Source organism: Lycorma delicatula, chromosome 1, assembly GCF_047948215.1.
Source record: "Lycorma delicatula isolate Av1 chromosome 1, ASM4794821v1, whole genome shotgun sequence".
NCBI classification, from domain to species: domain Eukaryota; kingdom Metazoa; phylum Arthropoda; class Insecta; order Hemiptera; family Fulgoridae; genus Lycorma; species Lycorma delicatula.
The window spans coordinates 214,103,724-214,125,027 of NC_134455.1; the positions used below are offsets into that span (position 1 = coordinate 214,103,724).

The 21,304-nt window shown below is 28.9% G+C and overlaps 1 protein-coding gene across 6 annotated transcripts in view; it reads right to left on the reverse strand.

Annotated features, from left to right (window-relative positions):
* The window catches only part of LOC142328271 (E3 ubiquitin-protein ligase RNF19A-like), a 284,978-nt gene that overhangs the window by 65,572 nt on the left and 198,102 nt on the right, over positions 1-21,304 (reverse strand). For all 6 annotated transcript variants that reach the window (XM_075371971.1, XM_075371980.1, XM_075371992.1 and 3 more), the window contains 4 exons: positions 20,170-20,360; positions 17,317-17,461; positions 3,644-3,780; positions 2,931-3,028 (listed from right to left, as the gene is read on the reverse strand). In XM_075371971.1, the coding sequence (XP_075228086.1) occupies positions 2,931-3,028; positions 3,644-3,780; positions 17,317-17,461; positions 20,170-20,360 (571 nt within the window). The remainder of the gene's footprint in view (positions 1-2,930; positions 3,029-3,643; positions 3,781-17,316; positions 17,462-20,169; positions 20,361-21,304) is intronic.

Consider the following 21,304-nt stretch of genomic DNA (forward strand, 5'->3'; position numbering starts at 1 on the left):
TTTGTGAAGACAGAAGACCAATTGTATACACAGATGAAACCTACATTCACAGTAGTCATACTGTGAATGTTGTGATAGACACAACAAACCTTCATGAGGGACTGAATACGCCAGTATCCAAGGGCTCACTATTAATAATTGTTCATGCCAGCTGTAATAATGGATTCATTAGCAATGTTTTACTTATGTACGAGTCAAATAAGAAAGCAGATTATCACAAATTGATGGATTCTGAAATGTACATGAAATGGTTATGGGAGAAGTGTACTCCCAACTTGCCACCTCAATCGGTCATTGTATGAGATAACACATTGTATCACAATGTTCGGCTACAAAAACAGCTAAATTCTAACTCTTTAAAAAGCGATAAGATTAAATGGTTAGCCGAACAATGAATTAACTGTTCTCCTACTATGATAAAGACTGAATTATATGATATTATAAAACTACACAAAGATCAAAAGAGATGACATTTTCGAAAATTATGATCACACGGTTCTACGGTTGCCACCTTATCACCTTGACTTAAATGCCACTGAAGTGATTTGGAGTCAAGTGAAAGCGCAAGTAGCTAAAAGAAATACAACTTGCATGTCAGATATTCTTAAGTTAGCTAAAGAGGAATTTCATAAAGTGTCTGAAGCTGAATGGAGCATATCTGCAAGCATGTTGTCAACAATGAAATATAATACATTAATTAGAACATTTATATGATGGTCACTTCACCAATTTTGAGATAAATGTGAATTCACATTTTATTTTGTGAAATGTGAATGTGTTTTTTGTGCCAACTTGTGTGCTGATAGTTCTACTTAAACTGTCAAGTAAAACTATCGAGATGTCAAACTTATGATTCTGTGATCAAACATCTTGAATTCATAGCACTTTATCTTTTAGGTATTCATTCTTAATTCATTTGTTTTATTAAAATAAACTTAATACAAAAATATCTAACTAATAGTATTTCAAAATGTTATATTAGTACGAAAGTAAATTCATGAAATGGAATTTTAATAAAATTCAGTGATAAATCCAACTGCTTCAATAAAATTGTCAGCTACAAAAATCCTGTTATGGCCTATGATGATAGTCAAAACAGCTGTATTGAAACTGCTTTATTACAGTTTTCACCTTTGTATGAACATATGAATTCGCACTATTTTGTGAATTCATAGTGTGATACAATCTCTAATGTCAAAATACCATACAAAAATTCAGGATCTTGAGAGCACTTGCGTATTATTCAAAACATACCTTCATCATTAGATATTTAAAAAAAAAACAATTCAAAGGTTGCCATCTTCCGTTTCAAACTATTTCTTACCCTTGTCTACTTAACACATAAAGAAACACCCTGGTATAGTGTGCCCGTAGCTTTTTTATTTAAAAGGAGTATTCCAAAACAAATGATATGTATATATTTGATGAGTGCAGATGTGTTAGTAAAAAAATTAAACTGCTCTCTAAGTAGTAATAGTTGTTATTAATTTAACTAATTTGGAGATGTAAAATATTTTATTTAATAATAGATTTATTTTAATCAGTCTGTTAACAAGTTGCACAAAATTTATTTAAAATTCAACTACATAACCTACATATTTAACAAAATAATGATAAGACACTTCCAAATTACCAAAAAAGTTAAAATATGGCAGATTAATTCAATCTTAATGGCAACAAAAAAGAAAAATATAATATCCTGAGATTTTTCAAAGGAACCAAACAGCATAATTTTAAAATCAAGTAGATATTAATCAGGATTAGACCAATGATGCCTAAATCAATTAACTGATTTGAAGTTGTTGCAGCCTGGAAATTCTACAAATAATATTAGCTACTAAATAAAATAATAGATCCTGTTAAATATTTTTTAAACCATAAATTATTTAAATAAACAAATTAATTTTGGCAAAGAATTTAACACCAAACTGTGCATACTGAATACAACATATTTCATTTCATAATCTTTCAACAATTAAAAAACAAGTTAACACTTCACAAGTTAATAATGTAAGAAGTAGTTTTTTTCTAAAAACATTTACCAATAAAATAAAATTGCTGATGATTACTACTACATTACCTAATGTTTGGACGCTATGATATAAAATGAGGACTGTTCAAATAGTTTGCACTCTTCAAAGTCATTTTGACTTTCTTGATTTTAAATCATATTAACGTGAAGAATATTATTAATGCAACCCCAAATGATAAATCAAAGCTGGAAAACACCAATAATTTATTTTAATAATTAAAATAGTCAAAGAAACTGATTGTTATTTAAGATAAGTTATTTCGTTGAGCTAATAAGATAGGAATATCAGTAAAAACAAATTCATTCGATTATCTCTTTTAGTTGTTTGACTACTATGCAGCATATTACTTTTATCGACAGGAAATGGTTTAAAGAATATTTTTGAACAAAACATATGTAATAATTAGAAATCATAAAAATAATAACCACTTACTATCAAAATAAAACCATCATGCTCAGTTAGTTAATTTTTAAAGAATATTCCAGAAGTTTCCAAATATTCCATGCATCTTTCTGGATTTGGGGCCTGTAGGCAGCTGTGTCCCTTGTTCATGATTTGTGAGACTCAAGCCAACCATACCTGAGATGTGTGGTTAAAACCCGACCACCAAAGAACACTGGTATCCACGATCTAGTATTCAAATTCGAATAAAAGCAACTACCTTTATTAGGATCCAAACCTGAAGACTCTCAACTTAAAAATTAGCTGATTTAATAGTTTTACAACTAGACCAACCAAACAGGATATCATATTTGGTTAAAGTGAAATCAAGTCTTCATAAAAACAGTATCAAAAAAGGTTTCTCTTTGTTGCAAAACACGCGCATACACATGCAAACATACATACATACATACATACATACACACACACAATAAAAGAATATTTAATATCACATACCGAAGCAGTAACTCCACTAGCAATCGCAAGATTTCGTTTATGTTTATTGGCATGTTCATATCGAGTATATAACTTTCGTCCCACCCAGACTGGAATTCCTGCAAAATATTAAATATATCAGCAATCTATAACAAAAAAAAGCACTAGTGTACAATTAAATGAAATTTTTATTTAAAAAAAGAAAGTAAAACAAAAGTTAAGTAGTACTGCAAACTGACTTCAAACATTCTTCATCCAAATAAAAAGATTAAATGAAAGAAAAATGTTTCCACCAATTTATATGAATTACACGCAATTTCTGTTTCATTTAACACCATAAATTTACACATTATTTACAGTAATTGATTCACTAAAATTGATGTACACAGCAATTGACTCTGGAATCAATTTTTATCCAGAATCACATGTAGCATATCAAAATGTTCTACAAGTGACACTTAGTGTGTTTACCACAGGTACTGGCCTACAGAAAATATTATTATTCTCAAAGAAAATAATTTAAAGTAATGCCTCTTGTAATTCAGGTGTTTTATATGGATCATAGCCACAAAAATTGACAGATGGTGAAAAAAACTTTTATAAATTTCTTTTACATTTAGAAACAATATATTTTATTATAATACTTCTGCTCAGAAAGTGGAAACAAATAAATACAAAATAAGATAAGACAAAAGAAGAGAAAAATATAATTAATCTATACACAGACTCCTTACCAATAATAATAGCAGGTACAGCTATGCCAGCCACTAGACCAATACCGACAGGGGCTCCGACCAATGTTCCCAGCTGCCACAGAATTTTCTTTTTGCGAGACCAAGGCTTCTTACCCCAAAATGTACATCCAGACGGACTGAAATGAGTTTGACTATTATTAATGCAACAATAAACAAAAATATTTTTTTGTATGAGAAATTATCAAAAATGGTTAAACATGACGTTACTTAATCTCACAACATTCCTATGATGAAAAAGTACTTTGCAGTTGAACAATTTTACATTAATGAATTAACTATCATTAATCATACTTTTTATTCTTCCAGTCTCGCATTTAATGAATTCCGAATAAGACTGCAGACCAGCTATTTCCAACACAAAATCATTACTGGTCCAATAAAATACTAGAAATGTGAAGTGAGCCACACCAAACATAGACGAGAGGTATAAAGGGCCAGTTGCAGTTAGAAGAACATTGTTTAACTTACTTAAAATTTTGTTATACAGTTTCCAGTGTAATAAAACAATGTTTTTCAAAAAATCATAAGGTTTTTATTTTTTAATATATTTTTTTATAATGATGCTTTTTATCAAATTACTCAAATCTAAATGAACTTATTTGTATTTTGTTTCTACCATATTGTTTTTTAATTTTTATTTCACATATGTATTTTATTTTTAAATCGTATGAGGGTAAATCAAATATAAACCGAAATTTTTGTTTTATAATTTATTGAAGGATAATAAAAATACATACAATATTATTTTTTTCCACATAATTTCCACTTTTGGAAACACATTTTTCCCAACAGGTAGTTAGCTTTTTGATCTCACTATCATAAAATGAAGGTGGGAATGACCTCAACCTTACACACGAAAACTTCAACAGCAGTGTCATCTTCAAATTTTTGTCCTCCAAGAGCTTCTTTTAGTGACCCAAACAAATGAAAATCACAGGGTATAAGTCCGGACTGTATGAAGGATGCTCCAGTGTAGTCCAGCATAAGGATGCAATTTTTTCTTGAGTTTGAGTCATGGTATGGGACCGAGCATTGTTGTGAAGCAGAATGATCTCAGATTGGAAATTTGACGATATGTAAGTTTTTTCATCTAAGAGTCAGCAGTAGTATGCAGAACTTACTGTACGATGTTATGGAGAAAATCAACAAGCAAAACTCTTTTTAAATCAAAAGAATACTGTAGCCAGAACCTTTCCAGATGGCAGTACAGTTTTGGCTTTAGTGGGTCAGTTTCTCCCTTTTTTCGAAACTCCACACTTACCTGTTTTGATTGTGGGTATAATGACACACCCAAGTTTCATCACAGGTCATGATTTGATGCAAAAGAAAATTCTCCTTCAACTTGATAATGACTCAATAACCGCTGGCACACCTCTAATAGAGCTTCTGATCTTTGGTTAGAATACAAGGGATACCACATTTTAAATACAAGATTGCCTGAGTACTGCTGTACCTTGTTCCGATCTCAGAAGCAATTTCTGCAATTGTTAATCGACGGTCATCCTTGATAAGACAATGAACCATGAAAACATTTTCAGCAATAGCACTTATCCTTGGGCAACTTTGGTGACCTTCATTTTCAACTAGTTCTCCTTAAACCTTTCAAAAATTAGTTATGCCAATCATACACTTGGATCTTTTTAAGTGCGTTGACCCCAAACTGTGCCTGAAGTCTTCTCAAAATTTCAGATGGTCCACACCCTCTGCCGTGAGAAATTTAATAATAATACATTGTACAACACGCAATGATAACTCTTGCTCTGACACTGTGATAATGATTAGAAAAAAGTAGTGAGGTGGATTTCTAGGAGTGAGATCTCCTCCACGCATCCTTAATACAATACTGAAAAGTCACACCCCTCTCCATTAGCCGTGTGTCAACGACAACAAAAGTTCTGGTTTATATTTGATTCACCCTCATATTATTTTAGAAATAAAAATCTTTTCCAGTGTGTATCTTTAGTGTCATAAGTTAAAAACTTAAGACTACAAAAGCCAGCTATGCATGTTGTAACTAGACCAACATAAAAAAACTGATGTGAATAACACATGACTTCCTTGTATGTATATTAAATTACATTTATACATTTTTTTTAAAATGAAAAGTACATAAAATATTATTTCATTAAAAACTTGATATTTAAAAAAAATTTATTATTGAATTATTATTCATCGTAATGTTTTTTTTACAATGAGGGGTTAATAATTATTAATAAATCAATATATTTAAATTAAAAAAAGAAGTTAAAAAAAAGGAGATGAAGTTTGATTCAAACCGATGTGCCTTCCCCTAAAATTCAAATATTTCATTAATCAAAATTTTATTTGGCTATAACTCTGGAACCAATGAAAATAAGTACCACTTATGATATATCGTTGAAAAAGAGGAGTTATTACTCCACTTGAAGAAGTCTTTTTTGGACACTTTTGGTTCAGTCGATTGCAATCAAAAGGGAAGGTACAACACTAGATGTTACAACAGTCCTAAATCCAAAATTTCAACATCCTTCGACTAATCATTTTTGAGTTATGTAAGATACATATGTACATACATACATACGTACATACAGACGTCACACCAAAACTAGTTAAAATGAATTTGGGGATGGTCAAAATGGATTTTTCCATTGAAATCTGGAAATCAAAATTTTTAGCAATATAGTACTTCCTTTACTTCATACAAGGAAGTAAAAATAGCCATGAAAACTGTATTTTGCTGGTAACCAGTCATAACCAAGATAAATAAAACCTATAACGGCCGCAGGTTGGACATAGGTGCTGTAGACCAACAAGTTCAATCCACATCTATTATAAATCTTAGTTAAAGCATACCCCTCCTTTAAAATATTCTGTAATATCTATCTAGGCTTATCCTTAGCTACCTTAATGGCCTGTCCTTCTGTCACATTTAATCTGTTTTAAGTGGAAACAACCTTTTAGCTATCCTTTCTAATTTATTCTATTCAAATGTCCTATCTATTTATTCTATTCTATTCAAATTTATTCTAATCCTGTGCCTCTTTTTAATGTATATATTTCTTCTATACATTAAAAGGGTAGGGTAACCTTACCCTACCCTTTTTTATTATTCCTCAATGATTTTTTGAAATTTTATCTTGCATGTTAAGCTTTTTGTGTCTGGGGCAGGTACATGGTTATAAATGTAATATTTTATAAAGAGAACTTCTCTATATTTAATTTTTTTTTCTTGTTTTTTATCCACGTATACCTTTCCATCACAGCAATGATTAAAATAAATAATATTACTGAAACTATACTTAATCTAAAACGTTTTTGGAAAGAATTAGTGACATTTTTTACACAACTTTTACCATTCTTGTACAAACTTGCATCACCTCCTTCCTTTTCAATACTTGTAACCTTTAATTTTTTCCCTAGTAACAATATATTGCAGGCAGCAGATACATTCCTTTTTTGCATACAGGATAGGGTCATCAGTCAGATGACTACTTATAAAGGATAATACTTTAGTACTAGATGCAGCTACCCCTGAGGCTTGGCTGACTATATAGGTGAGAGAGTATAAGTCTATCCAAGTAATGCTGATAATGATACTGCTAAATACAATCACTGTGCCACTATCAATTACCACTTGATTTTCCAAATTCTTTAATTTTATCAGTCTATTTACAATAAATAAAGTACATTTTCAGGATGTGTTACGAAGAAAAACAAAACCTACTGCTGACTCAATCCCTCTGACTTTATTAAAGTATGTAAACTGACAACTCTAACAAAATTAATCATCTGTCTTCTCAAATATCACAGTATCTTAGATAATTCCAGACGTTTCAATAACCAATTCCTGTACATGAATTAAAATTACAGTAAATGTTTAGACAGAACAAACCAATACCTTACAGCATATATTATAGCATTTGTTTATAACTAGAAATAACATTTCTATTTGGTTAGCATCAGCCCTTTTATTTCTGAACACGATGGAGCCTGTAAATGGCATCCTAATGTAATTATATTAACAGTATAACTAATACAACACCTAACTAATAAAATTATATTCTTAATGGTCAAAATTTAAAACTACCATTATGCTATTAAAACTTTATAGTCAAACAAACAAATTAAATTATGTTTTCTTTAATCTAGCTAATTCAAGACACACAGATTAAAAAGTTTAATTGTGCTTAAGTTTTTTCTTTATAAAAAAAAAAAAAATAATAAGCACTAAGAAAAAACATTGTTTTACTCCCTTTAACTTTTATTATTACTTTTTTATCAATTTTATAAAATTTTAGCATCGTCAAATTTCAGGTTATTTTTGTATTTCTGGGTATTTTTAGGTTGAATTAATCCAACAGTGGTCATTTAAAAAAAAAATAGTTAACTAAATCTTGATAATCTGTAATAGTAGTATCAAGTTTATTAACACGTTTATCTGAAAAATTAGAACCTAATCCAGAAAATCAAAGATATTTTTTAAATTCTCATTTACGTTTCAAGATGTAAGAGTAATATACACTAATGCTGAATAAACTGTAACATATAATTATAACAATCAGTAATCTAAGACAATATTAACTTCCATCATTTGGAATAAATATTATTTTTTAGAATCATACGAGCTTAACATTTTAAACAATAGAAATGTTTATATTATAAAGACCCACAATTCATATTTTGTAACGCCAAGAAATTAAAAAAGATATTCATGTGAAACATATTTTAAGTATCAGCAAATTTTAAACTTACTACAGAGAGACTTAGTATTATATTATGGCTACTTACTGCAGTACCTTTATCTAGAAATTAGAACTATGACAGCATGAAGTGTAACATAAATTTATTAAGATTTATTATTCCGATTTTATTTATAGTATGAATTGTTTTCTATTAGTTAATTTTGTTTTGATTTTATTGCAATGAGTAAGCAAACACTATGCAGTGTTCATATTCAAATATACAAGTGCACTGAATTTTTTGTAAAAATACATTCTACCAGTTCTCTTTATGCTTCTGGTTTCTCTCACGATAAACATAAAATATATAAAATATACAGTTTCCAAAGAGTAAAGTTTTCTTTTATTCAATTAATTTATGATTCTGACCTCTGTACTGTCTCTACTGTTTTTAAATTTTGCCTTTGCTTACTATATAAAAAATTTTAAGAATGATTATTCACTCATAATTCTGATAATTTCCATGGTAAGAACAGATTAAACAACTCTTTAAAATATCCACTGTTATGTTTCAGTAAATACTTTCAGTATTCTTTTATTACATGACTGCCCAGAAAGGAGTGTAATGTATTATGTTGTATGAGTGTATGTATGTATGATTGTCCCACTGTAACAGCTCAATGGCTGAACCAATTTAGATGTATGACCCTGCATTGGAATCCTTACGTTACCGGGAGTGTCATAGGCTATATATATATATATATATATATATATATATATATATATATACACATATATATATATATATATATATATATATATATATATATGTGTGTGTGTGTGTATGTGCATGTGTGTGTGTGGTAGTGAAGATTTGCCGGTTGAAGCACAAACTTTAATGAACTGTAAGCTCACTGTGTGAGCTGGGTTTGAACTGAATGATTCGAATTAATCAAATGAATAATATTACAAAAATAATAGAATTAAATTTATATTAATAAGATAATATTAAATAAATTTTAAAAAATGTCTGTTTAACAATAATGGGCTTCCTGTGAGGACTACACATGAGGCTAGAGTGGTGAAATGATGCAAGCATCTTGTGCAAGGTTAGACCAATCATCACCATCAAATGGTAATAAACAAGGTGCCCTTGGGGTGCTGTTTTGGGAGATTCAATGGAGTACTCTTATTTTGCAAACAATCTTCTGATTTACAAATTTCAATCAGGATATTTGTTAGTAGGTTGAAGGCTAACTTTTGCATGCATCACGGTTATTACATGACTGCCCAAAAAGTAGTGTAATGAATTTAGGGTGTATGTATGTATGTTTTGCGATAAAATAATTTTACAAAATAAGGTTGCTTTACTTACTTGTCAATTTTTCTAGTTATATCAGAATTTATAAGCATCTCCTAACCAGCAATGTATTACTCTACTGGTTGATTGTTGATAAACACGAATGGAATTTATATGGTGCTGTATTTACAGTTCCACTGTACCAGCTCAACGGCTGAACCGATTTAGATGTATGACCCCATGTTGGAATCCTTACATTACTGGGAATGTCAATGGCGTATAAATGTGTGTTTATGTATATATGTTTAGATTTGAAAAATGAGTTATACTATATACAAAACTGTCACCTGCACACTCCTATATTGAAGAGTAATATTTTTTTTTTGGGCAGTTGTGTTTTTTAATTCCATTATATCTATGCTGATGAATTTGAAGTTTCATTGTAGATGTAAAATGTTATAGGTGGTCTTACTTAATTCCCCAATTTATGTTTTTCTGTTGACTCACAAATTGTCACTTCTTCATTACTAAGATTTGATTTCAAAAAACTCAGGGGAAAACTAAAAATAATATCCTACTTTGACTTCTTTTTAACTAAACTCGACTTTACACTTGATGTGCCTAATTAACTGCCACTATTTCTACAAATATGCACTATAACTACATCATCTCTCATTATCCATACAACATTTGGGGATATTTTAACAAAATATTTTCTAGTCTTTAAATTAGTGCATAGGTAACATCAACAGTTAAGATTTGTGTGTGCATACACAAAATGTACAAAATGTGTACACACACACACACACACACATACACACAACTTTATATATATGTGTGGGTGTACATAAACACACACAACTATACTTCATTTTGCAACAACCTACTTGTCACACATTACGCAGGTTTTTAGCATTATACTGTAACAAAATCCAGTTACAGATACGGACCTGATGCTGCATCTGAAATAAGAATTCAGGTTTCTAACATTGTGCCTGATATTAAAAGAATCTGTAAATCAAAGACTGAAATGACATCAAAGTCATTGAAAATTTAAAAAAAAAATATTTTTTTTTTAATATTATTTCTTTCATTTAATTATTTTTATGTGTAATTTGTTGTAAAATTAAAAAATGTTTTTTATGGGTATGATATAAAAATTAGAATGTTTATTTTGTCTATCTAATATATCTGTATTATAAATAAAAACCCAAATTTACTCTAGCACTCCTTAAAAATTTTAAAACTTAAAAATGTGTTCTGCAATGAGTAAACTTTGGGAAACACTGTATCATACAATCAATGAGGAATGACATGAATATTGTAGCATGCAAAATGCCAAGTTTGACTGGGATTTGATCATACGTAGAGATAGATGGTGACACCGTCTTGGAGGTTAGCAAATAAAAATAAGTTTCTAATATAATTGATTATAAACTAATATAACTAAGCATGACATAAACTAATACAACTGAGCAATGACTCTATCTTCTATACAAAACTACACATCGCAATGTAGTGAGCTGTTAACTGAAGTTTTTAAATGAATTTCTATAATTGTTAATTTTACTGGTTTTTTCCAACCATAGGTCCAAATTTGTGGCGCTAACACTTTTGAATTTCTGTTAAATGTCTATATTCTTAATATGTCAGCTACCTATTTTACAGAATTATTCATCAAAGTTATAGAGCTAGGAACTGTAGACAGAAAAATTAGGCTAAACATTTTTTTCAACTCTATTTATTTGGGATTTTATAACTCCATTTATTTGGGGTTTTCAGCTAGCCACAACTCAATCAAAGAATTTCTGCAGTTATGATATGAACATTTTCAATATGATAAGTGAAATGTGCTGCCTATATAAATCAGAAGCTTTCTGTAAGACCCAGAATATATTTTTTACACTGAACACGAATTACAATTATTAATAAAAGCTTTATTTTTCAAATATATATATATATATGGGGTATGCAATACAGTAATTGTGATTTATAGAAAATAACAACTAATCTTCAAATAATGATTAAATTTTAATTTAAAAAATTAACTGAGAGAAGCTAATTTTTAAAACTAAGGAGCACTAGAAGGATCAGGTATGAAAAAATATATTCTAAGAGAAGTTAGAGTAACTTCTGACAATTACATTACTATCAATTAATGTATACATATTTTTGTATGATTATCTTTTCAAAACATCACTTTGCAAGATCCATCCTTCATGTTGCCAAAGGATGGATGTTGCCTTTGGCAACACAAAATATTGCTTGTTTTTCTTCTTATGTCAGTATCTGATACTGATATACAAGTTTTGTAAAAAAGTACATTACAACATGCTGTCTGATTCTTAAAAATCTACCCACCCTTCTAAAGGTCTAGTAAAATAACTAAAAAGCTATACCATAAAATTAAATACCTGACATATTTATGATAACTTAACATAATATGCAAGTACGCACATTCTAAACTGTTAGCAGATATTAAAATAATATAGGTTAGGTAAAAGTATTTTTAGGGCATGACTTTACAACAGTAGGTGTTATTATTAAGGTCATTTAACAGTGTTCATACTAGAACTGCATTAAAATTCAAGAATACATGGGTTACCATATAATGTTCAATGGTTCAGGAAATTAAATAGCTGATTGATTATTGTTTCCATTTATTATGTACCAAATAAATAGGTTTCTAAAGATGTCTGTTTTTATAATAAATTTTACATATGAAATTATGCTTAACACAATATATTTTTTTAAAATTAGAAACATATTATAAGAGTTTGGCAATAATTAAAGAAATGAGTCTTTTCTGTTCTCCCTCATAATGTTTTTTTTTACGTTACATATTACATATTAGTAATTAATAATGTTTAAACATGTTAAACCCCAAAAATTATAAATATAATCTAACCAAACTTAACCTACGCTCGCTAGTCAAGGTTAGCAATAAAAAAATCATTGTGGGGGAAAAACAGAAAAGGACCAAATAAATTATATGTTAATATTGGATAAATAATTTTATTAATTACTAAATTTCAATGCAAAATATGGTAGTCAAATATTGCAGTCAATAACCATTAAAAATGTATACAGTTGCATGCAAAGGATATCATTTTCAGATAAAAATTAACAAGTAAAATAAGATTAAAATGCAGCAATTAAATTAATTGATTTCTTTTACTGATTAAAATCACTTTTCAACACTAACTAAACCGGTAATGTTAAACTAGTAATGTTAAAGGGAAAATCAGTTTGTACTATCAAATAAAATCTTTTGCAATATAGTATAATACTGAGATAAATAATCTGTCTTCACACATACACAAGAATTGGGCAAACTTTGGGCAAGAATTGGGCAAATCTTGTTGAATTAAACTGGCTAATGTGTGTTGGAATAGAAAACCCGCTATTGGAAAAAATGTCCAATTATCCATTTTTCTCAAACAAGACAAGTTTTTAGTTAACACTCTCAGCAGACTGATCAGTCTAAGCCTCTACAAAAATAACTCCCTCATCTACATGATACACAAGCCATCTCATAGTATGGCAGTTAAATTACTGTTGGATAAAAGATCCTGTTCTGAAAGTCAAATAAAAATCAATAAAGAATAAAGGAATATTAATGGTTTAAGTTTATGCACTTTGGTACTAGCTTTGTAGATAGAAATTAAGATAATAGTATCCTAAATAAATAACTTATTCAAATCTGCAGATTAGCAAGCTTTTGACACCTATTAATAGACTTTTATAAATTACCCCTCAAGTGTTACTATGCAGCTTGTAGAAAAGTTTTGCTGGTGATTAATATCATCAGTAAACATGTAATTCACAAGAAAATCAGTCAAATCTGAAAAAGCTACTAATAACATGATAATTTATGTTCCCAAAAATGCAAAAATTATTTTTAAATAAATCCTAACTTCAATGTTAAGAATTTTTTTAGATTTGATTCAATGGAAGTATGTAAAGTGGGGATAAAAATGAGTACTAGTTATAGTTCTTCACACACAATATTTAAGAATTTTAAGTTTTATTTTGTATTTCTTGAAGAAATACAAATGAATTCTACTTACTTGTACAGTTTTACTTGCACAGATATTTTCACTTAACTCTCCCTATACAGAATGTTTATTTCAAAGCCACCAATGGTATCTTGGAAAACAAAAGAGCCATGTGAAACAACCTTCTCAATTTTTTTGAGGATATTAAAAATGTGATATCTATGTTTCTGATCTATACATTTTTCCAATTTGATGGTCAAACCTATTTTTTTTAGATGATAACTCCTAATTTTTATGACATATTTAAATAACAAATATCACTTTAAGAAATTTTTTATTCATAAAAATTTATTTCTAAAGCTAACGCTTAAAGTGCTACAACTTATTGAAATAACATTGTATGAAAAACATTTAACATACTCTTCCTATTTTTATTGAATTGTTAGGTAGAACACATCATTTTAAATCAAACCGAACAGAATAGATGCTACAGCCAATTAAAGTTGGGAAAATTTTATTACATAGTAGAGATGGAAGGGAATTATTTTACTGAAGGGTTTAAATCACTTTGAAAACCTTAAAATCAAAATATTATTTATGACTGGAATACTGTTCCAGTCCTTGAAATGAGCATCGATATGGATAATGCTGCTCTCTACTCATATTAATAACGTATTTTCTCTTAATGTTTAATCACAATTATCAATGAAGAAAAATGAATTTATCTTATTTATAATGCAAGCTAGAACGATGCCTGAGAAATATACTTACATTTCTCAAACTACGTAAACATTTAATGAGAAAATAAATCTACAATTACAACAATTTTCTTTAATAACAGTGGTTCACTGATAAAAAAATGTAGTCCATACAACTCAGCTTGCAATAAGGACAGTAGAAAACTCAGTGTTACTGGAATAGGTAATCGGATTCTATTCATGACTAATATAAGGGCTCACAATAATCAATATTTAAGCAAAAATAAAGCCCTGCTAGTGTTCCAAATAAACCAGCCTCTGTGGTGCAAGTGGTAGCATCTCGGCCTTTCAATCCAGAGTTCCAGGTTCGAAACCTGGTCAAGTATGGAATTTTCACATACTACAAAATTGTCATCACTTCATCTCATCCTCTGAATTTAAAAAAAAAGGAAAAAAGTGTTCCAAATAAGAGGTGTAAAAATTATTATAAAGCCGATGTAATTAGCATATAAAAGCCAATGAATAATCAGTATCACCATGTACACAAAGTTAGTGAAGTATTGCACAAATGTATAAATAAGAAATGTTGAATTATGCAAAGTATTTTCCGGACATTCAATGACTTGAATTTAAATTGAGCTTGAAAAAATAAATAAAATAAAAAACTCATATTTTATGTAAATTCCAAAAATTACAGTCGCTAATAACATTACAGATTTTGTATACAGAACTGCTGTTAAAAAAACTAATATACTTCATTCTTTCCATGAATTCTTTCAAATGCATATGATTTTTGAATCACTGAAAATGTACTTTTACATACTAAAAATATACTGAAATTTTTAGGACATTACTTAAAGGACAGAATTAGAGATTTCTTATGGGTTTTTTTTAACTGAAAAATTGAATAAATTAAGTCCCAGAACCATATCTGCAGTAGTTTTTGAGAAATCTGGAGTGATAACCAATAAATTGGGTTAAAAGACAGTATTTTTTTATGTCTGACGTACAATAACTAACAAAATTAATAATAAACACAAAACTTTTAATCAAAACTTGTGCAGAATTTAATTCCACAAAATAGAATTTAGTTATCTTCTTTTGATATATTTGATATTTAAATACTCCAATAAGATTTTAATCATAAAACAGTGGTTGCTGTTACATCACCAACACAACATTAATGTTAAAAGAGGAAACCCCCAACACGGCTAACTACTGGGCTAGCTTTCATAGTGACACTTTAAGTCACAGATTTCAGCAATTTTTATCACTGAAAAATTCTCCCATGGCAAGCAACCCTACAGTAATCTACTGCTTCCTCCAGGTGGCTGGGTTAATAGACAGAAATGAGAAACAGTCTTAATACTAATGAAAAATAACAATGGCAATAATAAATTTAAATACAGATTTCAAAATATATAATTCATGTTAACTGTGTTTCCAGAAATCTGAGCATAACTAGAAACCAAAATAAAGCTAATTCAAAACAAATGTGCTCATTACAGTGCAGTAACTAGTTATATTTGTGTACAATAAAAGGTAATACCCATTAAAAAATTTAGTATACTAAAAATAAAAATTACATACATTACTATAAACAATGTAACAAGAGAATAAAGAGATTCAGCACACTTTTGATTCACATTCTAATATTGTACGAGGGTGGTCAAGTAACTAAAATTTGTGTCTAGCGTGGAGATGGGTGGGGATAGAACCATCATCTTGGCGTCAAAATGTGTCTACACTCAGTATGTATCAAGCTGTTGCAGTGTGTGGACTATGATTTTTCTACTTTGTTCGTTGTGAATTATTGAAATGTGCACTTCCAACAGAAAATCCTGCGAATTGTGAGGTGCGTTCAGTGATTAGGTTTTTACTGTCAAAGACCTCAAACCAATTGAAATTCATCACCAACTTTGTGAGCTATACGGAGATGGAATAATGAGTGTAGATGGAGTGAGGTAGTGGTGGATAGTGGTTGGCCTAGCCTTGTGACTGATGAACTGAGATGAAAATCAACGATAAAATCTGTGAAAATTGCCACACTACGATTACGGAACTCTCACTTCATTTCCCCCAAATTTTACGAACTTTACTGCATGAAATTGTATTAGGGAAGCTTGGTTATCACAAGTTTTGTGCCAAAAATCTAAGGCGGTAGATTTCTACAAAGAAGAATTGAAAAGCTTGTGCATCATTATGATGTATATACTAAATTTTTTTTTTTATTTCAAAACTTAAGTTACTTTTTGGACAGCCCTTGTATTTTAGATCAGTGCACTTTGAACAGGAAATGAATATTAAATATAACCAAAAGAATTTCAGCTACAAACCTTTGCATAAGTAAAAATATTCTTTCTTAGAACAGTTCTGTTAACTAACAGATGCAGTAGTGATGTTCTTTTTTTATAATGAATTTATAATTAAATCAGTTATTTTTTTGCAAAGTAAATAAATATGTAAAATATTAAATACTATACCTACACTGTTCTAGTAATGTTAATTTATTTATTTAACATATCAACAGTACCATGTTTGAGAAATTATTATTAATATCAACTAATTTATTGTGAATTGATAAATTATCTAATGTACTTGAAGATTTTTTTTAATCTGATAAAATACTTGATAAATACTCTATAAATATTCAGTCAAAACATCTGATTTGAGATTAACTTACTGATCAGAATGAAACAAACTGTAAATGAAAACAAGTTTTTCTTATCACCAAGTGTTAAATTAAATTAGAAGTTCTTAATCGTATTAAAGGAAATGAGACTTGCTAATATATTTCATGATATTGAATTAAGCAAAGTTACTATGGGCGACTGTAAACAAAAACTGAATCACAACAAGAAGTTTATTTTTACAGTAAAACGTCTTGATTACTTTTCAGTAATTAGAGTTTTTTTTTTTATTAATCCAAGGAACCTGTGACTCATATTAACTCAGATTAGCAAGACTCTATACATAAGAAAAATAAAAATTATTTTACCTAAGATAATGAAGATCACTTATTTCTTTCATACACAACCAGCAAAATTCAGCTCCACACACAGCACATGTCATATGATTACAAGACCCATCATCCATTTTAACTATTAGTACTTGACAACGAGGACATGGCTTAATATCATCTCCTATAAAAACAAATACATTTTTATAAATTTTCTTTAATTTCCATTGATTTTTATGTAATATACAGAATGTATAAATGGTAAGTTATATAAATTTGAATAGAAGTATGCAAAATAATAACAGATTCTACACTTAAAATAACTACCAGATTAAAAATTTGTTTCATTAAAGCACATGCAAGTAACTTGAACATTATTTAAAATACAAAACAATTTTGTGATCTTAAAAAAAATAATTCACTGATATGTAATCCAAGAATTTTCTGAATATCTAATATTAATAATTCAGAAGCTTTTATGGAATAAAAAATTACAAAACTTACAAATTAGCAAGTTTTATAATGGTGATAGATTCATATAAAATATTCAATACACAAAGAGAAATGTTAAAGAGCACATAAATAAACGATAGTAGAGGTGGGCCACCCACCGAGTTGGTCTAGTGGTGAACATGTCTTCCCAAATCAGCTGATTTGGAAGTCGAGAGTTCCAGTGTTCAAGTCCTAGTAAAGTCAGTTATTTTTACATGGATTTGAATACTAGATCATGGATACCAGTGTTCTTTGGTGGTTGGGTTTCAATAATAAGTAGCTACAACTAACTTCTCAACTTTTTTTAAAAAATAAAACATTACAAATTAACTAAAAACTAATTTGCTAACTTTAAATTAGATTTCAGTCAAAACATAATTTACTGAATTGTGTTTTGAAAATAAACTTTTAAATATTGACCTCTGATGTGTTCACAAATCTAGGGTCTTATTAACACATTTTGCATAGTTAAAACCAATGTTTCTTCAGATACTACTGCTATCTCAGCTACAATGTTGTTTTTTAGCTCTTGTAAATTTAAATTTTGTGACTTATTTACATAAATGTTTTCTTTAAAATAACCCCAAAAGAAAAAAATCAGGTGCTGTCAAATCCAGTGACCTGGAAGCCAATGGAAAATCTAAATTTCTCAAAATTACTCGATTCCCAAATTTTGACCTAAGGAACTCCACTGTGGCTCTGTTGGTATGAGCCGTGGCTTCATCTTCCTGGAAACACGCCTCTTCAACATCATCTCCTAGATCTAGAATGAAAAATCCCTCAAGCATTTGTTGATGTCTATCATTATTCCTTGTCAGCGAAACACCATTTTCTTCAAAAACAAAAATATGGCCCCTAATGATTCTTTGTTGTGAAAGCACATACCCACACTGTAACTTTTTGTGGCTACAAAGGACATTCACGTGTAACTTGAGGATTGGCAGTACCAAAAAACAAGCATTTTGTTTGCTGACATAACCACTAAGGTATAAATGGGTGGAAGTGTTTTTAATAAAAATAGTTAAACTTAAAATTTTACTATTTTTATTCCGTTTTTGGAGTGCATTTTTACAAAATGAATTCTATTTTTATTTAAGTATAATCTGAGAGAAAAAAAATTATATTTTAATAATAAAAAAATCATACATTTTTTTCATAGGAAGTGATCTTTGACCAAGCAGGTATCACTAGCATAAAATGTTACATAAATTTATGTACAAGAAATTGTTCACTTTTAACTGCTATTTATAAATATAAAAATTTTTAATATAAACTTGCAACAAACCGTACCTAAACTCTGTGAAAAGAGCTCCTTATAGGGAACTTTAACCTTTGTTTCTTCCTAAAGCAAAGGAATTTGAATTACAATTGATTAAAACTTTAATGCAACTAATACTTCCCTGAACTTATTACATATGATTTATCGGTTATAGTATTTACATACTATCAAATATCCAACAACATACAGCAAAGTAAGTTTAATTAAAGCACTAATCAGTAGGTTTTTATCTATCACCTATTATTTTGTTTTATCATCTGTTACTAAGTTTATTATTTTTTGATAACTTAACACATTTGAAACAATGACTTGCCAATAAAAGATATTGATACTAATGTAGGGACTAACATGCATACAAATAGTTTTTGAAAAATTATCACTATAATAAAAACTTCCTCATTCTTAAATAATGTTACAATAAAAAAATTACTATTTGATTAACAGCTTATACATTAAAGCACTATCAAGCCGATGGTTTATCGATTCATTGTAATGAAAAATCTAGATGTTTTTATATTTTTATTAAGTCATAATTTCAGCTCTGCAAAGGTCAGAATGAGAAAATTCTGTTCATTATAGATCTATTTTCATGGGGACATATACCCACTTTAATCATAATCTAGAAACTTATTATAATATGATTAATTATAATGTTAAAAGATGATTAGCCATTCTAACAGGTTTCATCTGTAATGATAACATAAAAAAATATATATATATATATATATATATATATATATATATATATATATATAAGAAAATTTAATTAACATTTCAGGAATATGAAAACAAATAGATTTATTTCTTAATTTAATTTTTTTCTATTCTGTTATTTATATAACATAATATTTTATAATTCTCAAAAAAACTGTTACCAAGAAGAAACTATCAATCAAATGTGATCTGATGTTTAGTTATTTATGGCCATAATATATTAAAGAAGCTCAAATAGTAAACTATTTTTTTTTTTTAAATAAATGATCCGATCATGAAAATGAATCCAACTCATGAATCTAATTCAAGAAAATGAATCCTCAGCACTACTATTTATTAAAAGTAATAAAAGCTTGATAGATAATTTTAATGTGCCTTATGTATATAATAAATAGAGATGTGCTTACTGTGCTGAGAATCTTGACTAAAAGAAATTGAAGAAGAGCGAACATTTGGTGATCGCTGGGCTCGGGCTGCATCACATGTCTGGTTCGGGTGCCAGCCTGCTTTGCAGTGGTAGCAGAAATACGAATCACAGCCTGGCCTTTCACATTTAATCTTTGGGCAGCTGGCACAACCAGCTGCTATCACAGCATAGCTAGAAAAATAATCATTAAATTTCAATAAACTTAACAGGAAGTTTTTTTTTTTGAAAGTATACATTATTCTTAGTGATTTATGTAAACTTTTCAGATAATCAAACCAACCACCGGGGATGATTCATACTGAAGTCTACAAAAAAAAAAAAAAATGGATTAAAAAGCAGGATCATGAATAAAAATGTTTTGGTTTTGTTCCACTTATGTTTTTTGGCGTTAAGAGATACCAATATGCAAAATACATATAAAAAGCATTTTACAAATCAGAAAAGAGAAATAATTACCTACATTTCTCACTGTAAAAACCACATAATTACTTCCATTCCACTTAAATAAATACCATACTTCTGAAAAAAAGTTATATAAAAACAAATTAAGATAAAACTGTGATTATCATGAAAAGAATGATGATTTAACTGATTGTGTTTGATTCTGTACTTCTTTAAAATGTTTCCTGGTTCATTAATAATATTTAAACTGGTTTAAAGATCAACAAAGACTTTCATTCCAGTCCTGTCTGAACTATATTTTAAGCTAAATTATGGTATAAGTTCAAAAGAATTCAGCATTAAACATTTTGACTCACCTCCCAATAGCAATTAACTGTGACACAAAGTTACAAGGTTACAAGCATCATAAAACCACATGAACACATATCATTAAAAGAATAAATATTAACAATAATGTGGTGAAATGGCAACAAAAAAAAAAGAAAAAAAATAAGAAAAAACTACTTCATGTAATGCTTTATATGCTGACGGACGTCAGCATTGTTCATTGACAAATGAACAAGTAATATACCGTTGGAGATTATAAAAATATTTTTATATTCTTGCCAATTAGTATAATACTGACTGAACATAATTCTGGTTTTTGTAGGAAAAATAAAAAAAATTTAGTTTAATATGACTCTTCTGCAAAACCTTATAGCTCTCATTTGTGT